The sequence below is a fragment of the Ursus americanus genome, chromosome 10 (genome assembly GCF_024610735.1).
Source record: "Ursus americanus isolate L20-20 chromosome 10, mUrsAme1.1.p, whole genome shotgun sequence".
Classification (NCBI taxonomy): Eukaryota; Metazoa; Chordata; class Mammalia; order Carnivora; family Ursidae; genus Ursus; species Ursus americanus.
Window position 1 is genome coordinate 73,884,432 of NC_142136.1, and position 13,937 is coordinate 73,898,368.

General features: G+C 47.8%; 1 protein-coding gene across 2 annotated transcripts; it reads left to right on the plus strand.

Moving 5' to 3' along the window:
* The first annotated feature begins 51 nt into the window (after positions 1 to 51).
* On the plus strand, positions 52 to 13,368 carry C1QTNF9 (C1q and TNF related 9). Of its 2 annotated transcripts, XM_045797091.2 has the most exons (5): positions 52 to 2,692; positions 6,245 to 6,359; positions 7,631 to 7,817; positions 10,710 to 10,772; positions 12,186 to 13,368. In XM_045797091.2, the coding sequence occupies exons 3-5, from the start codon at positions 7,652 to 7,654 to the stop codon at positions 12,956 to 12,958; spliced, it is 1,002 nt and encodes a 333-aa protein (XP_045653047.1). In that variant the 5' UTR covers positions 52 to 2,692; positions 6,245 to 6,359; positions 7,631 to 7,651; the 3' UTR covers positions 12,959 to 13,368. The 2 variants fall into 2 exon arrangements, with proteins under 2 accessions (XP_045653047.1, XP_045653046.1); XM_045797090.2 differs by lacking the exon at positions 6,245 to 6,359 and having other exon boundaries at positions 12,186 to 13,367.
* The last annotated feature ends 569 nt before the right edge of the window (positions 13,369 to 13,937 follow it).

Here is a 13,937-nt window from a genome sequence, read left to right on the forward strand (position 1 = left end):
GTAGTGAAATAAGACATAACAGATACATAGTTTAAGTAGAGAGTGAGTGCTAGGTGGGTTTCTGGCATTTAGAGCTCATTTCCTGTCTGGACATTGATAGACTTCAGTAAAAATTCATCCATGGATGAGCAGGCCTGAGCCCCTAGATAGGTACGGGAGGAAGGGCTCCCAGGGGAGCAGGGGGGGAGCCACTTGCCTGGAAAAAGTCACTGCGGGTTGGATAAAGCCAAACCCTGAGTGCCAAGGCCTGTTCCACTCTCTAGGAGCAGCTCTTGCTACTGACGCTGGACCGTAGAGGAACTGCACGGGCCTTTATATACGCTTCACATCTCAGAGCTGCTGCCCCGGTGGAGATGAGGCCGCTTCACCGGGAGGTTGGCTGCTTACCCTTTGGGGGCAGGGAAATAGAGTTTCCTTCTCTAATTAGCAGCTCAGAGAAGTTAAGTAAATAGCCCATTGTTTGCTGTGACTCTAATCAGTAAAGTATTCCTAACAAGGTTGCCAAGCAGCCAGTCCCCACTATTTGTTTACTCTCAACAACCACCTACTTCCCAAACTGATCTGCTCCCCCTGCCTTGTGCTGCACCGGAAGAGGGAGCTGGCTTCGAGGGAGCTGGCTTCGGGGTGAGGAGGGGCAGGGGGAGCACTGGGAACCTGAAAGCCTGCCTCTCAAGGGTGGCTTCCAGGGACCAAGCTGGTGCCCTATGTAGGAAGGGGTGAAAAGAGGGCAGAGGAACTTTCTAGAAGAGCTGAGGGGGAGATGACCTCACATGGCAGCCACCTGCCCTGTGCATTCGGGAGGCAAGCCGAAATGGGTAATCCTCCAAAGATGCCTGTGGTCAGAGAAGGGAGACAGGCACATAAGAAGTGTAATTAAAATTCAGTGTGAATCATGCAACACTAGGGCTGTGTTTGAGTTACAGGGCCTTTAGGGAGTCCTCTCATCTGGTGTCAGGGCAGGAAGGTGGCCCAGGAGGCGAGGCCCAAGCAGCATCCTGGAGCACTAACCCAGCACGGCAGGGCCCCCGGGTATGTGGCTTGAATCAAAGTGCCACAAGTTATGTGAGAAGCCGCAGTGGTGGAAGCTGGATCCCGAAGGATCTGCCAACCAGGATGAGGTGCTGGGATTTCGTTCTGTAGGTAAAGAATTGAAGGCAAGGAAAGCTGTGCCCAGTTGTGCTTCGGAGCTCACGCCAGTGGCAGGGGAAACAGCGGATTTAAAACCAGAGGCAGGAGCTGATCTGGGAGCCCGTGTCCAGCAAAGAGACAGTGGGAAAGGAGGGCAGGCTGGATGTGCAGGCTGCTCGGCCGTGGCCACAGCTGTTGGGAGGAGACGTCGTTCCCAAGTTCTGCCTTGGGGTGATGGCGGGGTTGATGGCTGGGTGCTGGCGCCATCAGTGGATTCAGAAAAGAACAGCTGGGATGGCGGGACTCGTGTGACTATCCGGTCCCACCTGTGGGTAGTGCGATGCCGTGTGCAGCTCCAGAGAGCGGTGAGAGCGGGAGAGGCAGGGGGAGAGGAAGCAGACAGCGTAAGGAGGCCATCGACCTGGGAACGCCCCCAGAGAGTGACCAAGCAGAGGAGGAAAACCGGGAAGAAGCCTTGGGTGGAGAAGGGGGAGATAAGGATGACATGGGTCAGGGGAGGGACAGCAAAAGCAGAAAGGAGGAATTGTCAGTAGGGCAAATGCTGCCGCTGCTCCCCTCCTGCTGAGAAAGGACCAAAGGTGTCTGGGTGCATTCCGGGATCAAGAGGTGAGTCGGGCTATGGAGATGGTGGAAGCGAAACCGGCTTAACTTATGTCACCAAATTAAATCGTGCCACTTCCCTGTGATGTTGGGACTGCTTTGCCTGCGGTACAGATGGGGACACTGAGGCATGGCGAGTAGAGAGGGTGTTGCCTCTGTTCAGTGGACTTGCCCTGCACCCGGATAGCCCATTCTCTGTGTGGCCTCTGCAATCTGACTAGGTTCTCTGAGCTGGTTCTCAGCACAGCGTTGAGTACATTTGTCCTCCTGATGCTATTTTTAACGTTTGAGATCCATGTTCATAGACTCTGATCGGGAAAAATTAAAAATGAATGATTGCATGGCATCAAAAAAATCATTGCACCATGTTTCTCTCAGTGGCAGATGGTGTGCTTGTGAAGAGAGGTGTGTTTGTGAAGAGAACGAGCACGAAATTCTAACGTACACAAGTGTCCAAAATGAAAGGACCTACACAGAAGTTTGAGAGATCTAGTTAAATGATGTGTATTCCAATGGTCTGGAATTCAAATTTGTTCATCTTCGGTTTTGTCCTGTTGGCCCATAACCGGCCCGAGGTCAGCAGGGAAGCTGTTCAAGCAAAGACACAAACATTTAGGAAAGACACCTGCTGTGCGGATCCCTTCTTCCAGACTACTCAGAAGTGTGCCATGCTTTCTCTCCCTTTATTCAAAAGCACAGGGGGGAACGGAGCTAAGTTTTCCGAACCGGTACTGGTAGAAGATGCTACCCGGCTCAAGTGTGGCTGCAATTTTTGAAGTTCTTCCAAGACATCTTGTGCCTTACTCTGTTCCCTCCCCTTCCTGCTGTTTTGCAGATAGACCCGCTAGGGAATTGTAGGGCAGGAAGGCGTGATTTTCTTTAGTTAGCCCTCGATTCCTGGTTTGTGCAGTACCTGGGTGCAGCCTGCAGCCCTGGGGGTCAGGTAAGTGCGGTAGGAAACAATTTCTTTACATTCAGTTTAAGGCATCAGAGTCCGAAAACGGCTCTTACATTTCCGGTGCACAATGATCCTACTTAATTATTTGCAAAATAGACAGATTCTACAGAGTTCTGGGTAGGAAAGGAGCAAGCTGGTTTCCAAATTCATTCTTGAGGAAGAGAGTGGACAGGAGATAAGAGCAGATGTTGATGTTCTTCTGCCGGAAACTGCAAACTGGCTGGAAGGAGGGATGACGCTCTAGAAAAAATTGTAAGAATAGCAGACTTTGCTAGAGAGCTTTCTAGAGAAGCTGTTAGATTATTTGGCACACATTTTCAGTGTGTACATTTTTATATTTATGGCTGTCCTTATTTACCCAGCGTCGCTTACAAACGAGCCCCTCCACGTATGCTGAAGAAGAAATACATGAAGTGTACGATGTGTAGGGCGTGTGGAAGAAAATGTATTCGACGAGGAAATACCCTGTGATTTTTTGATTCTTATCCTGTCGAATCTGGGAGGGATGTTGGGGCTTGCTTCGTCCCTTGAATCTGATGCAGGGACACAGAGGCTGGAAGACCCTCGACAGGCTGCTCGGCGGCCTCTGGCCGGTCTTTTAGTAAACTAAGCTTTTATCAGGAAATTCAGGAGTGAGAGGGAAATCTAGGTCAAGCATAGGAGAAACAACCGGGAAATCAGAAGTTAACTAAGGTCCTATTGTGGGGGAAGGAGGCTCTAACTCCAAAGCCCTTTGCAGTCTGGTGCCTCTGCCCCTGAACTGTGTCGGCGTGTCAGGTTTATGAGATAGCAGCAGAACGCCAGGGTCCTTCGCCCGTGAACTTGACGTTCGGCAGAAGGATTGCATCTATCCTCTATGATTCTCGGGCTTATATGCAAGACATCGTGGACTCCTTGAGGGAGGGCAACACTTTGGGGATAGAAAAATTCTGGTCTCTGATGATGGCACAGACCAGACCTGCCCTACCAGCCCATCCCTGACATGAGAGGGAAGTATAGTGGCGCCTGGGTGGCTCATTCAGCTAAGCATCTGCCTTTGGCTCAGGTCATGATCTCCTGATCCTGGGATGGAGCCCTGTGTTGGGCTCCCTGCTCAGCTTCTCCCTCCCTCTCTGCCGCTCACCTGCTGTGCTCTCTCTCTCTCTCAAATAAATAACTGAAATCTTTTCAAAAAAGAAAGAGAGAGGTATCCTACAAACTTGCTTGAGCCACTGTTACTTGGGGTCTCTTTTCCCTACTGCTAAGCCCAAGTCTCGACTAACGCCAAGGCTTCTGCTGTCAAAGGTGTGAGCACTCATCCAAAGTGAGGGAGGTTTGTGGGCATGCGTAGTCAGCCCAATCGTCAGAGTAGCCGAGCACTCCCTCGATAGCCCTGCAGGCAACAGATTTAAAAAACTGAAAATAGTCACTGCCTCAGAGGCACTGACACTGATTAGAATTAATACCCAGTCACGTCCCCAAGAGATGCTTTGGACACAGCTGGAGCTAGGATATTTCTTTCAAAAGTTGTTTCTCTCTTTCTTTTTTAAATCATTCCGCAAATATTTGCCTGTGATGTACTGAAAATAAGCAAGAGAAAATATGCAGTTGCTATCCTCAAAATGCTTATAATCTAGGGTGGCACCTAAGAAGTGACCCCTAATTTAGGTGTAGTGTGGAGAAGAGATGGGGGTGATCCAGTTAAGAGAAGAGGGAGGGGGAAAAGAAAGACGGGAGATGGGGGATCTTAGCTCCAGTGCATTCTGGGGAAACACCAGACATAGGAATTGAAAGTTGACTGTATCAACTGTAGTTGAACTAAGAAACTGAGGATCCAGTTCATGGCTTTGTGAGACCCCAAATGTAACTTTTTATTTTTATAAGTAACATATTTATATATTGTTTACTATCTGCATTCCTTGTGCAAGCCCTCATGTCCCTCTTCTCAATTTTCTCATTAGATATGCCATCACTTATTTCACTATTTATTTGGCAGCAAAGCATATTCAGTCATTCAAAATCATTTGTTGAAGGTCGTCTGCATGCTAGGCATGTGGCATAAGCAAGTACACAAAGCTAGAGAAAGAAATTACGGGAAGATAAATGCTTGCTTTTATCTTAGTTCTTCTCTAGCTGGAGGACAAAATGGAGTTTATCTCAATTTGACACTACTATGATCTTGCGATCTTTGTATTATTGGAATAATTGTAACACACGTTTTTTTAAAAAATTAAAAAGGAAAAATGTAGACCTCTTAGCAGAGGTTGGTCTGTGCCATTTAGATTCGACTATCACCAGTCACTTCTGGAGTTAAACAAAAGAGGATGGTGTAGATTATTTACGGAATTTGGCTCTAAGAAAACAACTCAATTTCCTGAAATGGCGTAAGTTTGTGACTTCAAAGGGAAACATCTGTATTTCCTTTTCCAAAAGTACTTTATTTGCATCAAAGTGGACCCTCTGATATTTACAGGCTTCCATAAGATGGCGATATAGTCCTTTGGATGACAAGTTTAGCTGGTTTTAAAAATACAGACCTAGAAATATTTTAATAGACACGGTAAAAAAGCATTTTTTAAAAAGAAGAAATCCCATAAGCCCACCATTCTGAAGCAACCATGTTCTCTTGGGTACCCTTGCTTCTAGTTTTTGTCACTATGCTTAACTCCATAGGTACACTCATCACGTGCATAGCATTTTTTAAAAAGATTTTATATATTTATTTGTCGGAGAGAGAGAGAGAGCATGAGCAGGGGGAGGGGGAGAAGCAGGCTCATCGCTGAGCAGGGAGCCCGGTGCAGAGCTCGATCCCAGGACCCTGGGACCATGACCTGAGCCAAAGGCAGACGCTCAACCGACTGAGCCACCCAGGCGCCCCGTGCATGGCATTTCAGTCTACTTTATGAAAATCCAACACAACATAGATCTTTTACATATTTCTACATGAACTACCTAGTTATTACAGTGGTTAATATTCTACTTATGAACCACTTACGGTTACACGTTATGTGGTATGCACTTTTTCACTATTACAGATAATGCCATGGTGAATATCTTTGGCACACAAATTTTGGATTATTAAGAAGAATTGTCGGGATGAGATCACGGGGTTTAAGATGTCTTTTCTCCTTAGCTTTCCGAAGGGCTGTGCAGACTTCCGCTGCCGTCGGCTCTGTGTGAGAGTCTGGGTTCTGACCCATCGCACTAGCCTCACGTTACTAGTTTTCTATGTCCTAGGATACCTGCCGCCACACGTTCATTCCATTTGACACATATTTATTCAACACACGGTTCCAGGCTTCATACTGAGTACTGGGAATACAGTAAGGAGGGAAATACAGTCAGATGGAGAGCCAGATTTTCAGTCCTACAATGACATGAATAGATGGAACCCCTCCTACACAGCCACGAAAGAGAGGGATGCGGTGTCCCTTCCTGGGGCAATCTGATGTGGTCGAGAGGGTCCCCTCAATCCCGTGTGCACACTAGCCTAAGGTCGTGCCTGCACGCTCCCTTTGTCTAGAACACTTGGTCTGATTAGCTGCTCTGCTCCTTCAGATCTCATTGCGAACCTCACCACCCAGCGTTGCCTTTTCTCCTGACGGGGTTGGAAAGCAAATCAAGAGCTTGCGAGAAGACATGAAAGTGTGCTTCACAAATGGGGTGCCCCGAGGTGCGTGTGCGTGTGGCCTTCGCAGCGGTCTCCCCTAGAAACAAAACCTTAACTCAAAGAGTACATCTGACCATAGTAGGACCACTTGGAATGCTTTACTATTTTTCATTCCATTTTCTTTTTTTTATGGTGGTAAAATAGACGTGACATAAAGTTTACCATTTTAACTACTTTTAAATGTCCAGTTTAGTAGCATTAAGGACATTCACATTGTTCAACTGTCCCCACCATCCACTTCCAGAACTTTTTCATCTTCCCAAACTGAAACTGTCCCCATTGAACACTAGATCCCTCTCCCCCTCCCCCGGCAGCTGACCAGCACCATTCTACTCCCTGTCTCTCTGAATGTGACGACTCATGCGAGGGGAATCATGCAGTACTGGTCCTTATGTGTCTGGCTGATTTCACTTAGCATGAAGTCTTTAAGGTTCATCCATGTCGTTGGATGTGCTAGAATTTCCTTCCTTTTTAAGGCTGAGTAGTATTCCACTGTGTGTGTATATCACATTCTCTTCCACTAGTCACGTGTCAGTGGACACGTGGGTTGTTTCCACCTTCCTGCTGCTGTGAATGAGGCTGCTATGAACACGGTGCCCAAACATCTGCTGGATTCTCTTCTTCCTATTCTTTTGCGTATCTACCCAGAAGTAGGATTGCTGGGTCCAATGCTAATTGTTTACTTCCCTACTGAAAATGCACTTTTATGCACATCGTGATCAAATTTGGTTTTTACAGCAGCCCTGTGAGACAGGTCTCTTCTCTGGCCCTGAAAAGCAGTTTACCGACACTAGAGTGATAAATGGAAGTATCTTACCTGGCACTTGGGTTTCTCCTTGATTGCTCACCATTAAAAGGGGTCCCGGTCACACGTGTTCCTTCCAAGAACAATGGCCTTTTTCTTCTTCTTTCTTTTTTTGTAAGATTTTATTTATTTATTAGAGAGAGAGCGCACAAGCAGGGGGGAGAGGCAGAGGGAGAAGCAGACTCCCTCTGAGCAGGGAGCCTGACCAGGGACTTGATCCCAGGACCCTGGGATCATGATCTGAGCCGAAGGAAGCTGCTTAACCACCTGAGCCACCCAGGTGCTCCGAACAATGGCCTTCTGATTGCAAGCAGCTTTGTCTGCTACCAGCTCCCACCCTTATCTGCCCTGACCATTCTGTCCAAGGCAGACCAGGGCTGGGTCTGAGTTCCACGGGAAGGAACAGAGGCTGTGTCTGTGGCCCCAGCAACAAAGGCTTCTCTTTTTGGTCTGTGTTTCCCTCTTGCAGTTCAGCTCCATCATCTGAACCATGAGGATCTGGTTACTCCTGCTTGTCACTGGAATCTGCATGGGAAACATGAACTCGCAGGACACGTGCAGGCAAGGGCACCCTGGCATCCCTGGGAATCCCGGTCACAATGGTTTGCCTGGGAGAGACGGACGAGATGGAGCAAAGGGCGACAAGGGCGAGGCAGGTACTCAGCACCTGGTAGCCTTCAGATGCCCTTCTGTTTACCCCTCTGTTCATCTCAGATCATTCGTTCTTTCATTAAGAGCATACCATCACCTGTCCGCTCCCGCCTCGTTCATTCGTGCACCCCTTGCCCAGAAAGCAGTGGCTGAGAGCTGCTCCTGGTCAGATTCTGGGCAACAGTGCAGGACCAGACCAACAGGGGCCCCTCCATGGCTATCTAGAGGGGATAACTGTTAGCCATCACCTCTGATACTGCAGGCCATCCGCAGAAGTATATGATGTCATAGATCCTTCTGCCTCAGATGGCGGGTATGGTGGGTGTTTGGCACACAGGGTCTATAGAGAAATCTGATTGCTAAATATTTAGCAGACAGCACCTGACTGCAGTGCAGGGGAGAGTTAATGCCTTGCCACACGGTGAGGCGGGTGACGCGGAGTGACAGAGAATACAAAAGTAGATGGTAACTGAAGCCACACAGCGGTACTCAGGTGTGTGTGCCCTGTGTTGGGGCCTGCCCAACACAGGGTTTGGGGATCTGGGGACAGGCTCCAGCCTCTAGGAAGGAAATTGGCAAAAGCCAGGATATGTGAGTGGTTTCCTTAACACCAACTGATAGGCTTGGTTCTTGAATGGAGTTCTTGAGCCTGGGGTTGACCATAGGGTCACATACCCGGCACATAGGCAGACTGATCTATCTGGGTGCAGGGAGAAAACAGCAAAACTACTATTGATATCTTATTTATTTTTTTAAAAGATTCATTCATTTATTTATTTGAGAACATGAGTCAGTGAGGGAGGGGCAGAGGGAGAGGGAGAGAGAATCTCAAGCAGATTCCCCGCTGAGCACGGAACCCAACATGGGGTTCAATCCCAGGACCCTGAGATCATGATCTGAGCCAAAATGAAGAGTTGGACACTTAATTGACTGAGGTACCCAGGCACCCCTACTATTGACATTTTAAAGGATAAATTTAGATGAAGAAAAAGAAATTAAGCTTTAAAAATATTTAATATATGCATTGGCTTGGGTGGCTTCATTGGTCCCTTTGCAGATGGACCTGTGTCATTTGAGGCCTGAAATGTGTCTGTGGGAGGAAGCCCTCACACTCTCATCGTCCATCAGTGTACGGTGGCATAAATCCCAAGGGATTTTCAAATCGTCCTATTGAGCTCTCCCAAACAGATGGGTGCCTGAAATACTTCTGCAGAGAAATCAAAGATTGAAGGTTGACTTGATAATGCAGACATTAAAGGCTCCCACGAAAATAGGAGAGCTGTCATCTTAGTGTGAACTCTTCTGCCGTATGTGAGTAGGAGAAAACAATGTGAACTAATCACATCTGACAAGAAGTCTGACAAAAACCTAGAAGTTTTTAGGACTTTGCACATATGAATTTACATTTACATTCATGAAAATGAACCTCATCCTCACTGTAAACTGTACCATGGAATATTGTTATTAATAGAAGCACCCCCGATTAATTAGACATTCAGGACTCTGTGTGGAACATGAACACAAACCACTGTCATTTTTCCTCAGCAATACATTAAAGTATGAAAACTTCACTAAACTTGATGAACATTTAGAAGTCTCTCATATTTCATAATCATATCAGATTAGATATTCCTCTAGCTATATTAAAAATGGTTGAAATAATACAGAGAAAGCAACTTCAGGATGGACTAAAATTAATGCTTTACCAGCAAATGCTATTGTCATATGGATTTTTTAAAAAGTCTTTGTTAAGATCTGGAGAAACAAGTATTAGAACAAATTACTTATGGGAAGATGGCTGTACAGATGAATGCAAGTCTAGGTGTTTCTAGGTGCTTCCCTGCTTGTGGCATTTGGTGCTCCAAGGGGTTTGTTGGGTGGGCTGGATGAATCAGATGGTCACCAACCATCTCTCCACCACTGCCCTGCAAATCTGCTCTGTGGGGTGTCCGAGGGGTAACATCTTCAGTGAGTTTATGTCACTTTGTGCCTTAGACCAGTCTCACTTCTGGGTAGTAAAAAGCCCAGTCCAAGGTAATGGCAAAACCTCAATCTTAATGAAATCCATTCTTTCACCCTCCCACTGGGACCATGGTGTGCATGTGTGTGTGTGTACATGTGTGTACATACGTGTGCATACATGCACAGGAAACAGCTGTGACTTCATGATTCCTTCATCTTTTGCTTCCGCTCTCCCTCCTTACAGCAAGGACTGCCTTTGGTCTAGAGATGTTGACTTACAACACAGGAAGCCGGAGCTCAGCATTGCCTGCTCTGTGCTCACAACTCATTGTGATAGGCAGAGTTCTGTGCTCACAACTCATTGTGATAGGCAGAGCCTCACTCAGCTAATGTTCCCAATGGTGTCTGCCACGCCAACTTGATCAGTGACATTTACCACCACTCTAAGGTGCTGGAGAGAGGCTTCCAGAATCCTCCCTTCCATCCCAAATAGTGCCAGGTAACCATAGTCATCTGTGTTTCATAGGAGGCTAGTGAACCTTCCATTCCACTCTACGCATGAGTGAGAGAAAAGAAGTGAGAAGGCCACCCAGTGCCTCCAACGGTCAGTCACTACCCGAGTTCCCCTCACAAGACAGAGACGTAATTGTGATCATCTGTGCACACACTCCCTTCCTGTCCTGCCTTCCCGGAGCTGGGTGCTTTGGGAGGCCCACCCCGTTCGTTTCATAACTCACTTCCTGTACACAACTCTGTGCCCCTGGCGCTTGCTCACGTCTGCCTCTCTCTGTCTGCACTTCTGCGAGGAACACTGTGTGTGTCAGGGCCGGGCACACACCCAGGACTCTCGGGTCTACATCCCCGATGGAGACCAATGTCTAAGAAATGCAGAATTGGAATTTTAACTCTTGTCTGTTTTCTTCTCTTCCACCTAGGAGAACCAGGACATCCCGGTGGTCCAGGGAAGGATGGAATGAATGGAGAGAAAGGAGAGCGAGGTCAGAAATTGTGTTCCATTTTACCATGCTCTAATTCTGAGCCATAGGTGACTTAGTAACCATTTGGTGCTCACCAGAACAAGTCCTTTGCTAGGCTCTGAGGACAATCCAACAATAAGGGCAACAGGGCTCTTGCTCTCTAGAAGCTCGTGATTCTTTTTCTGTAAAGGGCCAGATTGTAAGTAATCTCAGCTTTGCAGGCCGTACGGTCTCGGTCACAACTGTCGTGAAAAGCAGCCACAGACACTACATATGTAAGTGGGGCTGTGTTCCAGTGAATCCCTATGAAAACTGAAATCTGAATTGTATATAATTTTCATGTATTGTCAAATATTATTTGTGACTGTTTAAAAATGCAAACTACTCTTAGCTTGTGGGCCATACAAACAGGAAGGATTTGGCTGGATTTGGCTCACAGACCATAGTTCACTGAAGCCTGGTTTAGTTGATGAACATTGAGGAGTGACATTAAATTCTGACTCAGTGCTTCTGGCAACACTGCATGGAGAACATGGTGCTGGAATTGGGCCCTGAGGGGTAAGGAGGGCTCTGGCAGTTGTGACTGATGGGGAGAGAGAATGGTCACAATAGCAAACACAAATAACGTTCCCTTTGTGCTGGGTTGTCCTAAGTGCCTTTCACGTATTGCCTCAATACGACAGCCTGTACGTGAGGTAGTATCATTATCCCGATTTTACAGATGGGGGAACAGAGGTGTCCTGGCTGATCAGCTTGCCTAATGTCCCAGTGTGCCTATGGGGAGGAGACAGGATTGAATCCCGGCATTTAACTCCAGACTCCATGCTCATAACCACTGCTCTCCAGTCGGCGTGGAGGAGACAGGGAAGCACCGAGAACGTACGCACAGCGATGAGCAGCGTGATACAGTCGGTGCAGTGGACGGGCTGGCCTGGCCAGCACAGGGCAGTGACTGCCACACTTTAGGAAGCCTTTATTCTGTGCTCACTCCCGTGGGGAGTTTCGTAGTGGATGTCACAGAACGAGGGCTGAGTGTCAGTTGACCGAAAGCAGCCTGAGTCCATCTGCCTATGGATGTACTTCCCTCTTCCACAGATGTGTCCTCAAGGCTCAGCCTCGTTTAACGGTCGAAGAGTAGACTGTGATGGCAAAGAGCTGTAATTTCTGATGTGAACCCAACACTGACATAGTGGACAAGAGTCAGAAGGTCTTTTGCTACACACGTGTGTGTGTGTGTGTGTGTGCACGCACATGCGTGCATGGGTACTCTGTGTGCTCAGTTTAGGAGTCAATTAATGTTCAGACCCTGAGCACCCACTGAACCTGGGCACTGCTTTGTTTCATTCATACGCTCAATAATGGAAAAGCCAAAGTTGGTTTTACAAGGTGATGTTTCTCAAATCATCTTTTCCTTTATTCTTTTTCTCCACCTAGGAGCAGATGGAAAAGTTGAAGCCAAAGGCATCAAAGGCAATCAAGGCTCACGAGGACCCCCGGGGAAACACGGGCCAAAGGGATTTGTTGGTCCCATGGGAGAGAAAGGCCTCAGGGGAGAGACTGGCCCTCAAGGGCAAAAGGGGGATAAAGGCAGTGTGGGGCCCACTGGTCCAGAAGGGCTAAAGGGCAGCAGTGGGCCTTCGGGCCCAATGGGTCTACCTGGCCCCGTGGGCCCCATTGGGAAGCCTGGCCCCAAGGGAGATGCTGGGCCCTTGGGACCCCAGGGAGAGCCAGGAGTCCGGGGAATGAGAGGCTGGAAAGGGGACCGAGGCGAGAAAGGGAAAATCGGTGAGACTCCAGTCTTGCCCAAGAGTGCTTTCACGGTGGGACTCACCGTACTGAGCAAGTTCCCTACTTCAGACGTGCCCATTAAATTTGATAAGGTCCTATATAATGAGTTCAATCATTACGACGTAGCCACGGGGAAGTTCACTTGCCACATTGCCGGGGTCTATTACTTCACCTACCACATCACGGTTTTCTCCAGGAACGTTCAGGTGTCTCTGGTCAAAAATGGGGTGAAAGTACTGAACACCAAGGACGGTTACATGAGCTCTGAGGACCAGGCGTCGGGCGGCACAGTGCTGCCGCTGAAGCTGGGGGACGAGGTGTGGGTGCAGGCAGCAGGAGGGGAGAGGTCCAACGGCTTGTTCGCGGATGAGGACGACGACACGACTTTCACAGGGTTCCTTCTGTTTGGCGGCCAGTGACCGGGAGGCGTGTCGGGCTCTGCCTCCCCACCCTGGAGCGGGCGTGCTGAACACGCTACCAGATGATTCTGCTCTAGGAATCACTCTCATTGTCATAATCATAGAGAGGCAACAATAGGAATGTTATTCCTAAAGCTGATTTTATGTGACTTATGTTGTTGTTTCCAAGAGTAAGTTTAAAAACGCTTGCACTGGGGTGCATGGCTGGCTCGGTCGGGGGAGCATGTCGTTCTTGTCTCAGGGTTGTGAGTTTGAGTCCCATGTTGGTATAGAGATTACTTAAAAATAAAATCTGGGGGCGCCTGGCTGGCTCAATTGGGAGAGCATGCAGCTCTTGATTTTGGGGTCATGAGTTGGAGCCCCACATGGGGTACAGAGATTACTTTTAAAAAAGAAAATAAAATCATATAAATAAATAAATAAACAAATAACATCTTAAAGAATGCTTGCATTTATTTATTTACGACTTTTCATCATTCCCCTTATCTGAAGAATCCTTTGCATGTATTTCTCTTGTGGGACTAGTGTTCTGATGTTATTTTAGTGCTTGAAGGAGCCATATCAGGACTTACCCCTCATCTAAATGTCTGAGGACACTGGGAGAACGAAAAGGGAAGTGTTCAAATGTTCATTCCATTTAGTAACTAATAAAAGTTGTAAGCAGGTGACGATGAGACATCCCAGAAAGCTGCAGAACGCTTTGCTCATTTTGTAACTTAGGTTTTAATCACCGTTCGGTTCATTAAATAGTGGTTCACGAAACCACTTGCCAGAGTTGAATCTGTGCTCGTTACCACAAGCTGGGGAAATGACAACACAGAAGTGATTGTCTCACAGCACTGGAGGCCAGAAGTCTAAAAACAAGGTGTCGGCAGCACCAGTCTCCCTCTGGAGCCTGTGAGGAGGGTTCTACCTTGCTGCTTGCAGCTTCTGGCGGACCCGGCCATTCCCTGGCTTGTCGAAGCATCCAGCACTACCC

Excerpts from the sequence above, each read along its gene's own strand:
- C1QTNF9 (XM_045797091.2), top strand. The coding sequence starts at position 7,652 with ATGAGGATCTGGTTACTCCTGCTTGTCACTGGAATCTGCATGGGAAAC. Across the intron at positions 7,818-10,709 it reads GGGCGACAAGGGCGAGGCAG|GAGAACCAGGACATCCCGGT; the intron begins GTACTCAGCACC and ends TCTTCCACCTAG. Across the intron at positions 10,773-12,185 it reads TGGAGAGAAAGGAGAGCGAG|GAGCAGATGGAAAAGTTGAA; the intron begins GTCAGAAATTGT and ends TTCTCCACCTAG.